This window comes from Corvus brachyrhynchos, unplaced genomic scaffold, assembly GCF_000691975.1.
Source record: "Corvus brachyrhynchos isolate BGI_N302 unplaced genomic scaffold, ASM69197v1 scaffold1, whole genome shotgun sequence".
NCBI lineage: Eukaryota > Metazoa > Chordata > Aves > Passeriformes > Corvidae > Corvus > Corvus brachyrhynchos.
Genome location: NW_008237222.1, coordinates 10,357,017 through 10,376,254, shown reverse-complemented (window position 1 = coordinate 10,376,254; position 19,238 = coordinate 10,357,017). Strand labels below are relative to the sequence as shown.

Sequence of the window (19,238 nt, the reverse complement as noted above, 5' to 3'; positions counted from 1 at the left end):
TGGAAAAAAAAATTGGAGTTCAAATTACTTTTTTAATTTTTTTTTTTTTTTTTTAACCAGCAACTTGTAGAAGCCTCAGAGAGATTAAAGATGCAGTCCAAAGAACTGAGGGATGCCCACCAACAAAGGAAGCTGGCTGTGCAGGAGTTCTCTGAGCTCAGTGAGAGGATGGGAGACCTGCGGTCCCAAAAGCAGAAGCTGTCCCGGCACCTTCGCGACAAGGAGGAAGAGTTGGAAGTGAGCATGCAGAAAATTGATGCTCTGCGACAAGACGTCCGTAAATCAGAGAAGATAAGAAAAGAGGTAGCTTGATAAAATAGCTAGTACTCATGTGTTTCAGCTGCTGCTTACCCAGTATGTCCTATGTGACTGTACTGAAAAACTGCGAGTGTCTTCTGGGGATTTTGGGGTTTCTTTTATTTGCACTCAGACTGATTTGAATCTTGAGGAAAGTATTCTTGCTATATGCCCAGTTTATTGGTTCTGGTGTTTTGATTCTTGCAGAGTCTTGACTCACAGTCAGCTTGAAACCAATAAAGCTCAGTGAGTGTCTTCATGTGCTCTGAGGTTGGAGTATTCTGACTTCATTGGGTTTTTTTAACTGAATGTTTCTCTTCAGCTGAAAGGAGAAATAGCGATACAAACTAAGTATGTGGTTTTCCTTCCTCTGTAGTTAAGTCATTCTAAGAGTGTCCGTAATATCTTTAGGCAAGTTAATTTCCAATTAATATTCTAGGCAGTTTATAGTTTTACATGAGATTAAGTGGATAGCCAGAAGATGACATAAGAAAAAGCTGCTGTGGTTAATCTGGAATGTTTTAATCACTGAAAAATCATCATGTTTTCTGTATTCTCTGGGTGAAGTGTAGAAGAGAAATTCAAGAGCTCTGTAAGCACTGCTAGAAAAACTTCTGGAAAATTGAAGGGCAGTCTCTGAAAATGTAGTAGATGATGAAGTTTCTAAGGCTTTTATCCATGAACAAGAAGTGATAGTTAACTGGGAACGGGTGAATTGCTGTGGCATCTCATCTCTAGAGCAGAGTGCAGCAGACATTCAAGTATTGTTGCTTATTCGGTTAAATACTTTCATGCAGAGCTCTAGAAATCTCCAGTCTTTGTTCTTAAAAATTCCTCTGTACTCCCTTTCATAACAGTTGTATCAATCTTCTATTCAGAGCATAGTCTAGAGGTTCATTATCTTGTCCCACAGTTCTAAGTACAGTCCTTTTAAAAACAACTTTGCTAGTTTAATTTGAACATAGAAAAACAAATCTTACTCTTCCTGTCAGGTTTTGAAACCGTGTTGCTATTGCTTGAATTGCAGCAGTTACCTTAGTTGCCACTAAATCTAAATTGTCTTTCTGATAAGCTTTCTGAAGTCAGTAAATGGATGATCAAGCTTATTTTGTGCCATAATTGCAAAGTAAAAATATTCAGTGTTCATATTTAAAATGCTTTGCAGTAATTTGGCTCAAAGGTTGAGATTTTTAGGCTGCATTACTTAGATACTAACGCATGGAGCTGACCTGTAAATGTCAGAGATTTTCTTCTTTCTCAGCTGCAGTGTCTTCCTAGTGCCATTTCCTTCTCTTTGCTTTAATAGGAGCTGTGCAGTTATCCCTGAATGGGCTTGATGTAGTTCACATCAGTACAAAGAGTCATAAAATAATAGTTCTCTGCATGTGACAGATGGATGCCTGAATCACTGAAGGCAAAACAATTATCATGACATTCTGAGATGGTTGTTATAGTGGTGTAACTGAAAATAGAAATAAGTAGAGCTTGCTGCTAGGCTGTGGGGAGGAAAGGAAATGAATGATACAGATAGTGCTATCTTGTGTTGAAATGACCCAAAATGACTCGTTACAGCTGGAAGCCCAACTTGAAGAAGTCTTAGCAGAAGCATCAAAAGAACGCAAGCTCCGTGAGCACAGCGAGGTTTTCTCCAAACAACTGGAAAATGAACTGGAGGCTCTAAAGGTTACATGGTTTTTGACAAATATTTACTCATGGCCCAGAAACTGCAGTAGTTTGGCTTACTCAACTGTTGATACCAGTGGGAGACTTAAAAACTACAGCATTACTAGAAACCTGACCTATCCCATCCAGATTTACTTGCCTTTTTTGCTTGAAAGCTTGTAATTGCTGAATACCAATGTCTTGAAAGTGCTCAGTTTATATAAATTCTAAGCAGCTACTAAACCAGTGTGATCCAAATCTGTTATCTCTGCAACCCATTTCAACCGCTTCTTTGGGTCATGTAAGCAGAACAGTCACTTATGGGCTTAATGCTTGGAGACAGGCACCTTTTAAATCACTTGGTGCCCAAATAAAAATTTTTCCAGAGTGCCACCAACTGGACAATTCTGACTTTTAAAAATATTCTCAAAATATAAAGATCATAGCTTCTCCGTGATGGTTTCTCCTCTTGTTCTGCAGTTGAAGCAGGGAGGCCGGGCAGCTGGTGCCACACTAGAACATCAGCAGGAGCTTTCCAAAGTTAAGTCTGAGCTGGAAAAGAAAATCTTATTTTATGAAGAGGAGTTGGTCCGACGGGAAGCATCACATGTTTTGGAAGTAAAAAATGTGAAAAAGGAAGTACATGATTCAGAGAGCCATCAGCTTGCACTCCAGAAAGAGATCATGATATTAAAGGATAAATTAGAGAAAACAAAGCGAGAGAGGTAAGCTTTTGGGCATGATTCCCTCACTATGGATTTCTTTTTGTTGTGTATATGTATCGCATTGCATGGGTGCCTGTGCAGGCTGGTATTTCACCCTAACTCCATTTATTCCTTTTTGAAAATTCCAATGTACAGGTTCAGCAATGTGACAGTGTGTTTCTATTTCTTGCCCTTCTCTTTAGGCACAGTGAAATGGAGGAAGCAGTAGGAACAATGAAGGAGAAATACGAACGTGAAAGATCTATGCTCTTGGAAGATAACAAAAAGCTAACAACAGAAAATGAGAGGGTAATTATTTCAGGAAACATACAATTCTTACTTCATTAGTCTCTGATGTTGAAGTAGTCTACTCACTGCTCAGAACAGGATCTGTGAATGTTCAGGCACTATGAATTTTAAAAATGTCATTTTTGCCATATAAACATTAGAGATTTGCCTACATAGTAACTTCAGCATCTTGATACTGCTCTTTGGGGGGTTGATTCCCACAATTCAGAGGACATCACCCTTTGATTCTTCATGAACGCTGCAAAGAGAGGGAATCATTGACACACACACTGCCTGCCTTCCTGCCGGTTTACAGTTAAACTTTATTCCTCTCTGATCTCTACACTTGCTTTTTTGTTTTCCTTTGTTTTAGATTACTGTGTGTAAACTGATAGTTCATAAAAAGAAGCCCATCCAGATAGCCCAGGGTGGTCTTGTTTGTTCAGATTTTAAAGGTGTGTAGGCATACACATATATAAAATGTCTGAAACTGACCTAAGTCACAAGTGAAACTAATCTCTTGTTTCAGCTCTGCTCCTTTGTGGACAAACTAACAGCACAGAACAGACAGCTGGAAGATGAGCTCCAAGATCTAGCAGCAAAGAAGGAGTCTGTTGCTCACTGGGAAGCCCAGATTGCAGAAATTATTCAATGGTATGTGCTGATTAGAGCTCCAGATATGGCCACTTTCAACTTCTGAAATACTGATTGGCGCTTTTTTTAACATATAGCTAGGCCGTGTCTGAGATCAGCAAAGGCATGGTACTTCTGAGTGTTGATTTTGCTAAAATTGCCAAATGCCACTGAAACAAGTACGAATCAGAGTCCTGGTGTCAACTTCCTTCACTCTCTAAAGTGATTGTTGTCATCCAATCTGGAATATTTTGATAAATTCGTTCAGGAAGTTGGTCATGATTTAAAAGGTCAGCATTAACACATAGAACCTCACTAGCTGTACTAGACAAGCACTTAGTACTTGCACTGTTCTTCCCTCTATAATTCACTGTTTTAGCAAGCTGCGTGCAAGAATTTCAGTGTGCAGAACAAAAAGGACTGGAAGGTAGCCCTTATAAAAATTGAGCAAGTAATATGCAGATCATATTCCAAACTATAGCAGTCAATCTCTGCAGAACTCTTGCTAATGGCAAAAGGAAAGCTTCAGTTTCCCTAGCAACTGCCACAATCAGGAAAATCAGATAAAAGAAAAATCTAAAGCAGGCAATCTGAGATGTATTCAGTTTTCTGTTGCTGGGAGAGTTTTTCCTGCTCTGTTCATTCCTCTTATGTCCCAAACCCAGTGCAGACACTCTGATAGTTTGGTGGTACAGTGTTTGGTGCTATGAGCCATGAAACTGCTAAGTTACAGGTTATTGTAATTGCACAACAGGGTAAGTGATGAGAAGGATGCTCGTGGCTATCTCCAAGCATTGGCTTCCAAGATGACAGAAGAACTAGAATCATTGAGAAGTTCCAGTCTGGGGTCACGAACACTGGTAAGGAAATAGGAGACATTCAAGATGTTCTGGGCATGTCTGAGAAGCTACATTTTTGTCCCTAAAAAAAACTAATCTTCTGCTCTGCTTTCTAGTTTTTAGCTACTGCTTGCAAATCCAACTAGGTAATCTGATCAGAATTTGATAATTACAGGGGACAGTTGTTTCATGCTAATATCTGCCATCACAGATATTAAACACTACAGAGCAGAGAAGAAACAATAACTTAAACCATCAAAGGGGAGTACAGAAATATACCTTACCATGTTATGTGCAATTGAATAATTGCTGTTACAGTGGGATAACGAAGTAAGTTTTCTTCTGTGAAAAATTACTGTCTGGCTGATACCAGTGCAAACAAGGGACACGCTGAGAGCATGTGGCATTATTGACATGCAGAACAATGAGACCTTCTGCCATAATTTTCCCATACAGTAGTAGCATTAATTCCTCAAAATCTAATAGAAGAGTTCTCAAAAAGGAGTACGATTTCAAAGAGAAAACACCTTCATAAGGAAAGGAAGAGAGCCATTTGCAGCTTGGCATGGGAGCCCACATCCCTATCAATGCAAGTCAGCAGTCTGCCATGCAGAGTCCATCTGCTGCTGGTTTATACATAGGAGAAGTTAATCATCCCTTCCAAACCTATGAATATGAGAGAATAAGAGAAAGTTTTATTTCTGTGAGCTAACACTTGTCTGCATCATCAGGAGACAATTATAATACTGAGAGGTTTAACGTGAAGAAAGATTGGATCAAGTGCAGTTTGCATTTTTATCTAAGCTACTGCCAGAATAAAAAACACTGTCTGTTCTTTATATTATAACTGGTTTTGTAACTTCTACAGAACCTGCTCTAAGGCAATTACATCTCAACATAAAAAGTGCTTCTCAGTTTTCATGACTGTTATTTGCAAGTTCGTCTCTGACTAGGGAGGTATTCATTAGGGAATATCAGAAATGTAGTCCACACTGAAAAATGGCTGGAAAGGCTTAGAATACTAGCTTTTGGGGTAGTAGGGAGGAATTGCGTGGTGTATGCTGAGGTATAGCATATATATATATGCTATATATATATAGCATCTATATCTTAGCAAGCGTAAGAATTGCTTAGGCAAACATGCAGGTATCTTGGGCATCTCAAGACCCAGATTCTTTTTTTTCTTCTCATGGTTTTGCTACTCTTGGTATGTTTTATGTTAATATGTTTACATTAAATGTTGACATTTGTCTCATATTTGAAAGTCCATTATATCACTGTGCAAGTTTTACACTTGGTTCTAGATTGGACAGTGAAAATTAGTCATTTTCAATGGGTTCTGTCTGTTTGACTTCCATGCTCAGTGATCCAGCATTTTGGATTCCAGCATATTGTGTTAATGGTGTAACTAATTTTAAAATTGCTTCTTACTTCATTTTTGTGTAATGAAGTCTGACTATTGACTGATTTTCATGCAGCAGGTATGCTGTCCATAACTAATTAAAAGAGCATTCTCTGAACCAGTGTGAAAGTGAATTTATGTCTTGAACAAGAGCAGAAATATCCTCAGACAGTTAATAGTAATATTCAGTAACTTACTGCAACAGGATCCACTTTGGAAAGTGCGACGCAGTCAGAAGTTGGATATGTCAGCAAGGCTGGAATTACAGTCTGCCCTTGATGCAGAAATTCGTGCCAAACAGCTAGTTCAAGAAGAGCTACGGAAAGTTAAAGATGCAAACATATCTTTTGAAAGGTAATGAGGGATGTGGTTCTGTTTGGGGATTAATATACTGATCTAAACTGCTGATTAGAATAGCAGCAACTTTCTTAAAATGGCTCCTTGTGCCTGGGATATTGGACTTTGCCAGAAGGATCCCATTCTACAGACTGCACATTTCTTACATAGTCAAATGAGAACTGTAAAAATTTCAAGTAAACATTGCACTGCTATACTAAGTTACGAATCTTGGGTATCTGAGGAAGAGAAAGTGTAAGAGTGAATTCAAAGCAAATTCACTACCATTCCTTCAACTAACTGGAGAGTTAGACATGTTCTTGGGAATTAAAAGTCAAAGTACTATTAAAATAATTTTGTTTAGCAGATACCTGCTGTGATAGCAGAAGTCTTAAGTACAGTTTTAAATATCTAGTCAAGTAATGAGGTGTCTATTCAGGGGAAAAGTAAAATTAATCATCCTTAAAAAAAAAAATCACTTAAAAAAGCACAATGCCCCACCCCTCTCCAAAAAAAAAAACCAAAGGCATTTTCTGAAAGTCTGAGATGTGGGACCAGAAATTAACAACCTTGTGTACTGGCAGTCCTGCCTTTTAGACATTTCAGATTACATTTTGACCATATTTTTTTACTGTTAGTAAATTAAAGGAATCAGAAGCAAAAAATAGAGAACTGTTGGAAGAGGTGGAAGGTTTGAAGAAAAAAATGGAAGAAAAATACAGAACAGATTCAGGTAATTAAAGTTACTGTGTTCTAACATAGTTCTAACACCACCTGTGATTGTTGCCTTTTAGCTAAGCTGGTTCTGCTTTTGGTTTTAGGTCTCAAACTTCCGGACTTTCAAGATTCCATTTTTGACTATTTCAACACCTCTCCTCTTGCACGTGATTTGACTTTCAGAGTGAGTTATCACATAAAATAACTATAAAAATGAGATAACCGAATTATATTTTTATCATGTAAAAGTAACTCTTAGGCACTGTATGGCAGATTGGTATCTTGCATATTAGCCAAATCAGTGTGGCACAGAATTGGATGCCCAGTAGATGTTAGATAGCTTGGCATTTTGTAGAGAAGCTGGCACCTCTGGGGAATATTCTCAGAAGTTCGCATTAATTATTTCCCATTCTAGCTTCTTTGTGTAGGTTAATCTCAAACATTTGGCTAAATGAAATATATTCAGGGTTTTTTGGAAGTGCTGGCACACCCTGTTACAAATAAGGAATTAAATGCTTTGCAGTTGGAAGATGCTGATTATTACGAGGAAAAGTGTTCACACAGTTCAAGGAGTGCTTAAACAGATACGCAGAATTGTTGGCTCCAGATCTTAATGGAGCGGTTAGAGGAGAAGGATCTGGGAAGAGAATCAGAGGACCCACAGATGTTGGTATAATAAGTTTATCATGACACACCCTGTGATCCCTAGAAAGCTAATCATACAAATCACAGCTCCAAGTAGGCGTTTCACTTTAAATGATTTGTGCATTCCCCGAGGAAGCAGCTGTTAAATTCAACATTGAATCACATTTCCTTAATTCATGAACTCTTGATCCTTGAAGATTTTTCCGGAGTTTTTTAAAATTTTGTTTTGCAAAGCATAGACAGTTTAGGATAAAACCAAGGGCTTGAACTGGAACAAATAATCTGTTTATGAAGTGGAGTTAAAAGGGCTCAGGTTAAAACCTCATCAGTCTCGTTAGATTTTCTATCTGAGATGTGTACTCTCTCTTTTTTCTTTTTTTTTTCCTTTTTTTTTTTTAATTTTTACTGTTGCTAAAAACAAAAAAGCCTATGGACATGCTGTGATATTTTCATACAGTTTGTGTATTTGCTGTTCCCAATCACAAAATGTCTGTGCTGCCTTTCTGTTGAAGCAGCAAGATGTGCACTATGGGTGACGTGGAGGGAAGAGAGAAGCATGATATATGCTACTTTCTCAATTTTTATCTACTGTAGCTTTTATCTACTGACCCTGATGTTTTCAAACATTGCTTTAAAAAGTACCAGATAGACATTAGACAGTAACATGTAGAATATCAAGCCCATAACTAAACAAGGTTCCATTCTATAGATCCTGAAATACATACCTATTCTCTATGGAAATGCAGGTGGCATTTTCTGATGAATTACATTAGAATTGCTGATACTGTGCTTAATGACTTACATTAGCAATTTTTTTTTCACATGTACTTATAAAGATATTTTGTATCATCTGCATTGGGGTTAATTTAGTTTGAATGGGTATCATTTGGCCATATAAAATATTTTATTTAGCTAGCCAACTAATATTCTATCTGAAGTTTTCCTGTGGGTGATAAGCGATCGTTTTTATCCCTCATATCCGTTACAACAAAGGATTCTGTTTCTTCTTCGTCTACATCTTCTCTGCTAGCCTTTTGGGAAGAAGTAAGTTTTTGCTAGTAGTTTTGTGTCCTTATTTTGTTGTGACCTGTCATAGTAAAAATGGCCCTCTAAAACTAGATATTTTGCTTCCTTCATCTCTCTGTTACTTAATCCACTAAACCTCTTTGAGGCTTACTGTTTTATAGTTCGACTATCTATAAAGCTAAAGCTAAAACTATATAGCTAAAGAATCACACTATTTTGAAATTGTTCATATTACATAATGATGCAATTTGATCTTAAATGGCCCAGCCCTTCCAATCAATTTGGAACAAAACAGAAGTAAGAAGTATCTGAACATATTTAGTGAGCTAACTGAACTTGAGACGTCTTCCTGTCTAAACTGGCTGGGAAGTGAGTGATTCATTACTTGTTGCCTTTAGTGCTACTTACATCATTGATGTGAAGTCTAATCTCATGTTTGTTAATCATAGTTTTCATGATGTCCTGAGAGTACAGTAATACAGAATCCTACTTCCACACCCAGCTGCTTTAACTCTGGAATTGTAGCATACTTCCCCCTTGTGCTGGCAATTAGTAGTTGCTAATTTAAGTGTGAAATTAATAGATGGCTTGTAATGGATGCTAGTTTTAAATTTTAGTGAAATATGAGATACTGTGATTAATTAGACATGATTCTTTTAATGACGGGGGCCAATCATTTTAAAACAACTTTTTAAAAGATTGGGTATTAGTAATTTTTTTCTTGTGGCAGACTTGCTGGCTTCTGTATGATAGAAAAATCCTAGCATAGTAAGCTACCATGAGAAATCAGCTATTTTAGGGATGATTGCCAAGGTACTCAAACATCATTCCATACCTGCAAGCAAGAGATTAGACACAGCCTTGCTGGGAGAATTTGACTGTTAGAGCATTTATGCTGTCTACATGAGATTTTGCATTTCAGTACTTCCCGCTTTTCCGTCAGGTGTCAGGGTTTGTTTGGAGGAAAGTTCTTTTTTCGGTGAATGTTAAATGTACGTGTACATCATATAAAAATTGGCACTGGGTCTTGTTTCCGTTTTGTTGACATGAGGACACTTTGTCAGATATGTGGTATCTAATCTAACATGTTTGCTGTCGCTTTTGCAGACCAGCTCTATTAGTGAGCAGGAAATGCAGGGTCCCAAGTCAGAAGTTTCACCATCTACTTCAGTTGTAACTGCAGAGCAACAACAGGAAGTAAGAGACCCGTTATTTTACCCTGAAGAGTAATTCCTCAGAAAGTCTCTCTGTCTTGTTCATAATAAATACGTATTGCAGCATTCATTATGAAGAAGCAGGATTGAATGCTGTGTATTTGCAATGCCTCAGTGCTTATTGCACCTGCTTTGAGGACACTTGCAAATGAAATCTTTTCACTGGCTTTGTGTATGTTGATGTACCTCATTTTCATGTTTTCTGTATTGCTGCGTGTTTGTTAGTGTGCAGGCTTTCCTGTGAGTGCTTTAAGACACAATCTGTTTCTATAAAATCAGAATGGCAGTGTTTACAATGATTAAATTTTTGATAATTTTCAAAAAAGGAAAAAAAAGAATCAGAGAACAATAAGCTTTGCCACCGCAATCTTGAAACAAATTCTTGAAGCCTTACTTTGCTCAATTACAGTTTCTTGTGATTCAGGAACCAATTCGGCTTCAGAGGATGCCTGCTGCTCCTTCCCCCACCATTCAGTCCATTTCTCTAGCTGTGCCAAAGGTAGGGGGACTGTGCTAACCTTATTCTAAAGAGCAAAAGAAAAAATACCATTTATAAATTAGCCCTCTGTGTTTTCTTGTCCTGTTTGGGTTTGTCATGTGTGTGTTTTTGTTAGGTCTGTGTTTTTAATCAAATGTTTCCAAACGCATATCAATGGGTTTTGTTTTGTTGGAAGGGATGTCAAAACATGGTTGTAGTTCTGGGTTTGAGTGTCTTTTGGAGTTGGCAATAAAACTGTTACTGTTGTCTTGCAGCACCTGCTACAAGCTGCACTTACATTAAAGAAGCCCAGGCTTCATAATGTACACGCTGATGTACTGGAGGGTGGTGGAGGGTGGTGCTTGCATTACTTAAGTCCAGAAAATGAAGTTATTTTTTATCCTGACTGTATCTTCCAGCCTAAAGCTCACCAGCTCAATATCAAGTCGTTCACAAGCCCCACTCAGTGTAGTCATTGCACCTCTCTTATGGTGGGATTAGTTCGACAAGGTTATGCCTGTGACGGTGAGTCAATGAAACTTTTTATAAATTTTCAGCAAGCCCCTCAAAAAAGCATCCCAGTGTATTTTAAGGCAACCATTTCTTTGTGGAGGGAATGATAGAGAGGGGTGGCTGCCACTGGAGGATTTTCCTTTCTTTTTTCATCATCAGCCTACTCATGAAGTCCCTTTAGGAGTATGATGATGATGTATGATGAAGCATGGTTTCCTTGCATATTGTTAATTAATTCTACTACCATTAGTGCTGTTATAGTGCAAGGGAGGGGGTGGGGAAGACAGGACTGTAGTAGAGAAAACTACGGGAATGATCTAGTGACATGCATCTGATTATGTCTATTTATGCAATTCTGGTCATAAACCCCATATGTTGGGAGGACTATTTGCTCGTGTATTTGGCCTGTAGCCTGTCTTGCTGTCCATTAGTTTTATTTAAAATGCTTTCTCTGATCCATGTATCACTACTGAATTCCATGTTTGAGTATATGGAGGTATTTTCATTTGAAAATACTTACTGTATATTGATTAGACACATGAACTCAGTTCAATAAGCCACAAATCTGTTGAAGACACTACAGTATTAATAACCTTATTTCTGTGCCCAGCTTAGCTCTTGCTAGTGGCAGCCTCTCCACTGTCAGCCTCAGTATCACAATTAGATTGCCTCATCTGTCCTTCAGGGCTTTTTTCCTGGCAGATCTTCTGGTGGCAGTTCTTCCCCAGGAGGACCTATCACTCTGCCAGCACTTGCCCTGGGGCTGCCTTTTGTCTCCTTTTGCTGACAGTTCTGAATTCTTGTTTTGCATCTCTTCCCTTCAAGCTTGAAACTGTCTTTTTCCCTTAGTGTAGCTATCGGCTTCACTCTTCTTTTTGTCTTGTGTGTTTCAAGCTCTGCATCGTTAGTTTTCCATTTTGCCTAATCTACAGCAGCTCTTTATTGCTACAGTAAAAACTAAAATCACATTGATATAAAAACAGAGATAACTCCAGTAGAACAAAACTTTGCCATGTTCCACTTTCAATCACTTGCATTTCCCAATTCCTCCTCTTTCTAATGCTGGAAGCTATGGTAAAATACAGCTACACTTACAGAAGACTGGAACTGACTGTCCTGTGGATTTTCCCTATTCTGTAACTGGTATACCTTGATACCCACTGTCACAAATAATCATGATGCCTCCTCAAAGAGCTGAATTTATTACCTAGTCTTTGGGAGCACTTACAGTACTTTATGTGCATGACTTTTTGGTAGCCCTCTGTCCTCCTGGGAGCAGACAGTAGCTCAAAGAATAAGCCAGGCAGCCTGCTCTGGGCTCTCTCCTCTGCTGTCTCTTCCCTCAGGTGTCATGAGGGACACCTGTGGCTGTAGCAGAAGCAGGCTGTTTCCAGGTTTTTTTGAATCCTTTGACACTTCATAATTACAGGCCTAGATGTACCTAGGATATCTGCCAGATTCTCACTTGTGAGAATATAGTAGGAAACACAGACAGATGAGAGTATTGTGCCCCTCTCTTCCTGCCTTCCCAAGCCTACTGGTAGAAACAGGGTAGCTGGGACAAACCAAGCAAAATCTCTGTGAAAAGATCAGGCCCCTAAGCTGTGGGTCAGATGCCTCGATATAATACATTAACTCACTCCACAGTTCTTGTCGCCTGTCTCATGTGAAGTGGCATATGAATTTTTTCTGTGTACTGCTTCTGTGTGAAATGCTCTGTAGATGAGATCTAGAGACCTCTGTCCCTTGCTGGTGCAGCACAAAGTGGTACAAAATGGTGCAAATGGTAAGAAAGCATGCAATGCTGGTTTGCTCCTTATTTGAACTTGAACTCTGGGCAGTAGATGTATATACCTCTTTCATCATGCAGCATTTCACTCCTTGTTCCTGGTTTCTATTTTATTTATGTTTTATTTATGTCTATATCTTGTGTTTAATAGTTTAACCCTTTCTGGTTTTTTAATCCATTTAGTTTTACTTTGTCTTTGCAGTATTCTTGCATATGTGGATCAAATTAAACACCTATTAGCACTACCCTGTAATTTTTATTCCTCCTTTATTAATACTGTTTCTCTTCTGTGACTGGGTTAGTTGGTGCTTAACACCAGCAAGGCTGCCCAACTCATTTTCCTTGAAATGTGGACTCAGTTCCTGCCCTTTATGAATGTAATAGGCTAAAAAGAGGAAATAAAAGCACTTTGGAGAGTCTCATACAATATCTAGGTGTGTTCACTCCTTCAGCATAGTGAGCTATTGCAATATTTGACTGCCAGTTTCAGTGTGATTAATTAATTCACTGAGTGTAGACTGTGTTAATCAGCTGTTATGACTGACTCATACACACATTTCACTGTGAATTTTCTCTTTTGTACTTAGTGTGTTCATTTGCATGCCATGTTTCCTGCAAGGATAGTGCACCTCAGGTCTGCCCTATACCCCCTGAACAAGCCAAAAGGCCTCTTGGAGTAGATGTGCAAAGAGGAATAGGAACAGCCTATAAAGGTTATGTCAAGGTAACAGTCTTTTGTTCTTGGACAAGAGAAGAATACTTAATTTCACTTAGAGCTCTACAGCATGGAACCTCTAAGTATGTTTAAACACATCTCCTAAATAGTGCTAAAGCCTTAAGGCTTTGTGTGCCATCTATGTAACTTATTTAACCTTCGTTGCTTTAGATGTGGGAGAAACACTTGGTTTTACTGCAAGAGCTGCAGGTTAGTAGATTAGTAGCTACAATGTTGGTAAGCAGCAGGGAAAAAAGAAAAAATGGTTTAAGAAATAATTTCTGTCATTGTTTGTGTAAGCATAATGTAAAAGGTAAACTGTCCTACCGTTTTGGCATTGGTGGAATATCCAAGCCTAATATCTTTATACAAGTCTTAATACACTTTTAAAGCTGTAACAAGGAATGGTTGAACTTAAAAGAGGAAAAATGATTTCTTGCTTACTTGATATTTTTCATCCTATTTTGAAGGACAAGTAGAATGTGTTCTAATTCCGTTGATCTAAGTATAAGCTTTTCTAAATGTCCTGCTTTCTGTGTCTCCTACATGTGCTTACATGTATTAAGCAATGAATTATTTACCCACAGGTCCCAAAGCCTACAGGTGTTAAGAAAGGGTGGCAGAGGGCTTATGCAGTTGTCTGTGACTGTAAACTGTTCTTATATGATGTGCCTGAAGGAAAATCCACCCAGCCTGGAGTTGTGGCAAGTCAAGTGTTGGATCTCAGGTTTGTATTGTTATGACAGAGTAGAAATCCTCTCTACATTTTTTCTCAACAGGAGTATTTCTTTCTAGTACACAAGAAACTATAAGATTTTGAGAGCTCTGGTCTAAGAATATTTGTGTATTCTGTACATAAACTGCAGCTAAGTTTAGGCTGATCAAGTTGGCTCAACAAGAAACTACTTTTGTGACTTTATAGTCAGTCACACTGCAATCACCAGTATTTACAGCATTAGCATGCTTCTTCCTGCAATTCCAAATGCATGTAAAAAGCAAGTGTATTTTGGTAGATTGCTTTTCCCATGCACTCTGACCCCAACACTGAGTCACAGATCATCCCATAGCCAGTAAGTTCAGGAATGATAGAAAAATTGAAGTAGTCTGCAGAAAAGCACCAACTCATTTACACTGCAAATGGCTCTGACCCTGCCTTCTCACAGGAGTTATTACTTCATGGGGAACCATCTGAACCAGTGAACACTGTCTACCAAAGATCTGAGACTTAGGTTGATCAGAGTAACCAAGGAGGTTTTTGTATTTCAATTTATGGAAATACCAAGAAAGTGTAATACCTTTTAATGTTACAGCACCTTTGTACCTGTGTTGAATATAAAGTTTGCACCTTGATTTATATTTTTTCCAGACAGTAGTACCGTGGGGTTGCACCAGTACTGCTGTGCTGTTCTCACACTCACTGGGATCTGTCAGTGTCAGCTCTCTGACATGCTGGCAGCAGGAGCAGGAACATGGAAGTACTGCAAATAGCAGCATTCACATTAGTGCATTGCTTGAAGCAACTCAGCCAGATCCTAATAGACCAACTGTCCCATGCTTTATCTGCTTATTGTAGCTGCCTCTTTGAGGCTGTCATCTGAGGATTCTTAGATGTTTTTAATAGATGCTAACCACCACAGCTATGAATTCTAGCATGGACAAGTTTCAGACATTAGTGTCATCTTTGCACCAAAATTGGCAATTATGGTGATCAACTTGGTCAAATTCAGTTTAAAAAGGCTAGTGTAGACAAGCCCTCTGGGGTGGAGCACTCTGAAATGCAAAAGTTGTTCTGATGTCTGTTTATTTTACTGTAATAGAGAATAAAATCTAGCTGTTTTGAAAACACTTATTTGAAACCCGCAAACTATAATTATGTTGCCAAGAGCTTTTTATGTGATTTTTCTTTTTTTCCAAAGGCCCCTCTCTTGCTACACATTGAGGTATGAATTATTAATTTCTAATGTGTCTGCTGGGCTGGAAGAGCAATATTCTTGCTTCTAATTGTAGAATAGGTGTGGTTGGGACACCAAAACTACAGAAAGCCACCCTGCTTAACTTCAGGTGGACTGACTTACACGTACCAGATGCTGTAGAGACATAAGTGAGGCTTGTGAGTTGTTTGGGTCAAGGATAGTTAGAGCATAACAAAGCAGCTGTGGCCTCTGTGTGGTGTTAGGAGATTGCAGCCTATTGAAACAGTGGTGATACCCATTAGAATTTGCTGAATAATCCTAGTGTGTGCTTTTATGTGATGCTCTTGTTTCTTTTCTCACTAGAGATGAAGATTTTTGTGTGAGCTCTGTCCTAGCATCGGATGTAATACATGCAACTCGTAAAGACATCCCTTGTATATTCAGGGTATGGCTACCAACTGACTCTTGTAGATAATATCAGTTAAATACCAGTGTTTTGTTTTGATAAATGGCATGTACTATCCATATCTAATGTTGATTAAGTTATGTAGAAGTGTAAGAATTTACAAGGGCTGCTGAGATACGTAGAAGAACAATATGGTGCTCCTCTTATAAGTGAACTGTAAAGAACAAAGTTCTCCTTCTTTAGCTGCCGCTTCGTATATGAAATTTGGCTTTGTTTTATTTTCTTGACTATAATTCAGTATATTTTTTATATCTTTTTCCATTGCTATTACCAGATTCTGTTTTTTCTTGCCTAGCTTTGGACTTTTGCATTAGGAACCAATGCTGTAACAGAATATTCTGAGACTGATCTAGTTTGCCATGTATTGTCTTGTATACAAGAAATACATTTCAAACTTTAGTTTCCTTAATTTCATATTTAAGTATAGTAGAAAAAAATAAAATAAGAGAAAATAATTAGCTGAGTTATCCCCTTTAGTGTATGTTCTATTTGAATACTGTATTTTGTTTTTAACAACAGGAACTTAATTCTTATGTTTTATGTGAATCATATGAAATCTGGAATTCTAAAATGTAGAAAGGAATACATTAGTAGCCAGTATCTATATTCCCTTACATTTGAATACAGAGACTCACTGTTTTCAGCATCTATGATCTTCATCCATTTAGAATCAAGTCAGTCAAACATGGAAAGCAAAGACCTGTCAGTCAATTGCAGTCCCTATCATTTGGTCCTTCAGGATTTTACTTGGCAATTGTCTTTGCTACTTGACTGCCTCTGTGTCTCTGCTTTTCTGCTTTTTTATAAAAATATTTTCTGCAGTGAATTTTCATACTTTGGTTTACTATTACCTTTACCTTAAGTTTCCTCTTGTTTCTGTTTTGGTTTTGGGGTTTTTTAATTCCCATCTGCCTGCTCTCTTCTTAAATTAGCAAACATAGAATACTGTAGGAAAGGACTTCTGAGGAGAGAAAATATGCTGTGCAGAATGATGGTTCATTCATTTAAGAACAAGGCATCCATACAGTTTAGCCTGCCTGACTTGCTGCTCTAGTTTCTGCCTGCAGGTTTTAACTGAAAGGGTATCTAAATAATAATAACCATTTTTGTCAAATATCCCTGTGTAAAAATACTTGTCTGGATAGACATGACCAAATATGTCCATGGTTTGATCAGATTATCCCCTGCTAAAGAGATGTGATGAATTAACTGGAAGCTTGATGGGCGAATATATCCATTTAGGTATGGGACCAGAGAAGCTGCTGCATTACACCTCTTTTCTCAGTTCTGTGTCCTCCTTCAAAAGCAGGAATTTGTAAAACTGGAAACCACTAATACCTGATGAGAGAGTCTCTTTTCTCAATTTCATTTAGTTCTATATTTGCATCTTGCTGACACAGTCGCATAGAGTAGCTTGTACACAACAGTTAAAACTGTTAATTCACATCATCTGAGTAAAAATGTGGTCCTTCTTTTGTGTGTGTCATTGCACATAACACATGATGATACTCGTGGCCTGCAAAAGACAGGTTTTCATTTTTTCTGGATCTTCCAGCAGCAGAAAACAATACCAGAATGATGCCAAACACTGAAATGTTCCCACCTCTGACCCCCCATGAATTCAAGAAGAGTAAGAATTTCTCTCAGATTCAAACATTTCTCCTTGGTAACCAGTTTTTAAAGCTGAATGTTAGGCCATGCTGACATTCAGACACTGCAGTCTCAAGTGCTGCCATCGACACACATTTTTAATAATAGTGTAAGAGAGTTGTCTGTGTGCTAAGCTGAGTGCTTCCACAGCTTAGCAGTTCGAGTTAAGAAGCCTTGAGTTTCATAGCAAATAATGGATTTTTGTATGATGAATAATGCTATTTATATTATGACCAATTGCTCACTTTTTTTTCTTCATTTGACTATATGTAAGCTGCCACCTTCAAAAGACTGAGGAGTAATACATGGTGGTACTTCAAAGGGAAAACCATTGCTGGAATCTGTTTTGGTGTTGTTTTCTAAGTATATTATCCATTATGCCTCCATCTGTCTTTAAAATATTAATGCTTTATTACAGTTTAGATAGGAACAAAGCTTTACGCAGAGTAGTAAGAACTATGAGCAATTGCAACTACTCAGTTCTCTCCCTTCCTCTTCATCTTACTTCTGAACTTCTGTCTTTTACATCCTGTTCTTTCCAGTTTACTTTCAGATACATTTTATCTTCAAGATGAGAGTTACTCTTATTCACTCTGCCAGGAGGTGTGTGTGTGTGTTGCATTACCACAACATCCATCCTTATGATGAGTTTCTTATCAAGGCATGTAGGCCGAAGGTCTGATACTCCATGTTACTGCCTTCAGATTTGCGCTTTTATACCTCTTGTTGCTTTTTAATGTTTAACTGTTGTTATTCAGAGTCTGTGGTGAGAGATGACCCTGGCTGTTGGCCTGTTTGTCTGTGGCTGAAAGTGTAGTTCCCATGATCCCACAAACCCTTCAATCTCTTCATAGAGTACAAAAAACCAAATATTATGAATTACTGAGGTCATTCTTCAGGCAACAGAAGTTCCTGGATAGTTTTTCTCTTTAGAACACATGCTGCTTTGAGATCTGTGGGATGATTTAGCTGAAAATTAAGTGAAGCCACAGTGATTTTCTTTTAACATGGGGACATGGGAGAATGCAGTACTTCAGTTTCAAATATTGCTTTCCTCCAGAGCTTTGTATGCAAATATGATGTGGTCTTCCCCTGAACAAATATTTGGAAATTTAGGTAACAAAATCAAAATCTACAAGAACTGATGATAGCAGTGCCTTTGGGTTTAAATGCATCTGGTTTGCAAAGTATGTGTGTCACTTTCAGTAAGTTATGGGTGGGTGGGAGGGATCAGGACAAACTATGGTATGCCACTGAAATTCCGGTTCAGAGCAGGAAGGAGCCTTTTACTGCCATGTATTGATTATTGTAGCATTCCTTGCCCATATTTTAGGATTCAGAATATTAAAGCAAGACTAAATACTTTTAAACCAAACCACTGTGGCTTGTGCAGTGGTTGTTTTTTGGTTGTTTTTTTGAAGCACCATGGCTGTGTTGGCTGTGTTGTGCATGCCCCTCAGGTATATCATTCCATTGTCATAAGAAAGTCTACTTTATTTTCACAGTTCTGTGTGATAAAAAAGGGCTTTTATTACTTTAACTAATTTCACTGTCTCTGTCTGTTTCAAGGTGACAGCTTCTCTCTTAGGTTTGCCTTCAAAGTCTTGTTCTCTACTGATCCTGACAGAAAATGAGAATGAAAAGAGAAAGTGGGTTGGAATCCTAGAAGGGTTGCAGTCTATCCTGCACAAAAACAGGCTGAGGAACCAGGTTGTGCATATTCCACAAGAAGCCTATGACAGCACACTGCCTCTTATTAAAACAAGTTTAGCTGCTGCTATTGTAGGTATGTTTGTTTTAACTTTTGTAAGTGTTAAGGTGTGAAGGTTGTTGGAACTTTTAGATGGGCTTCTATAATGACAGCACTGATGCCTTGAAATAAATTCCTCAGTTGAATTCCTTCATAGGAATTTAATAATGGACAAAAAGTGCTAATCTTGCATTGATATTC

General features: G+C 38.1%; 1 protein-coding gene across 1 annotated transcript in view; it reads left to right on the top strand.

Annotated features, from left to right (window-relative positions):
- CDC42BPB (CDC42 binding protein kinase beta) overlaps positions 1-19,238 on the top strand; it is a 64,106-nt gene that overhangs the window by 32,358 nt on the left and 12,510 nt on the right. The window contains exons 14-31 of the mRNA XM_017729101.1: positions 61-303; positions 1,870-1,980; positions 2,440-2,684; positions 2,867-2,972; positions 3,481-3,605; positions 4,339-4,444; positions 6,031-6,179; positions 6,800-6,894; positions 6,983-7,062; positions 8,517-8,567; positions 9,657-9,746; positions 10,173-10,262; positions 10,661-10,766; positions 13,131-13,267; positions 13,846-13,985; positions 15,175-15,198; positions 15,535-15,616; positions 18,857-19,073. Coding sequence (XP_017584590.1) covers positions 61-303; positions 1,870-1,980; positions 2,440-2,684; positions 2,867-2,972; positions 3,481-3,605; positions 4,339-4,444; positions 6,031-6,179; positions 6,800-6,894; positions 6,983-7,062; positions 8,517-8,567; positions 9,657-9,746; positions 10,173-10,262; positions 10,661-10,766; positions 13,131-13,267; positions 13,846-13,985; positions 15,175-15,198; positions 15,535-15,616; positions 18,857-19,073 — 2,197 coding nt within the window. The remainder of the gene's footprint in view (positions 1-60; positions 304-1,869; positions 1,981-2,439; positions 2,685-2,866; positions 2,973-3,480; positions 3,606-4,338; positions 4,445-6,030; positions 6,180-6,799; positions 6,895-6,982; positions 7,063-8,516; positions 8,568-9,656; positions 9,747-10,172; positions 10,263-10,660; positions 10,767-13,130; positions 13,268-13,845; positions 13,986-15,174; positions 15,199-15,534; positions 15,617-18,856; positions 19,074-19,238) is intronic.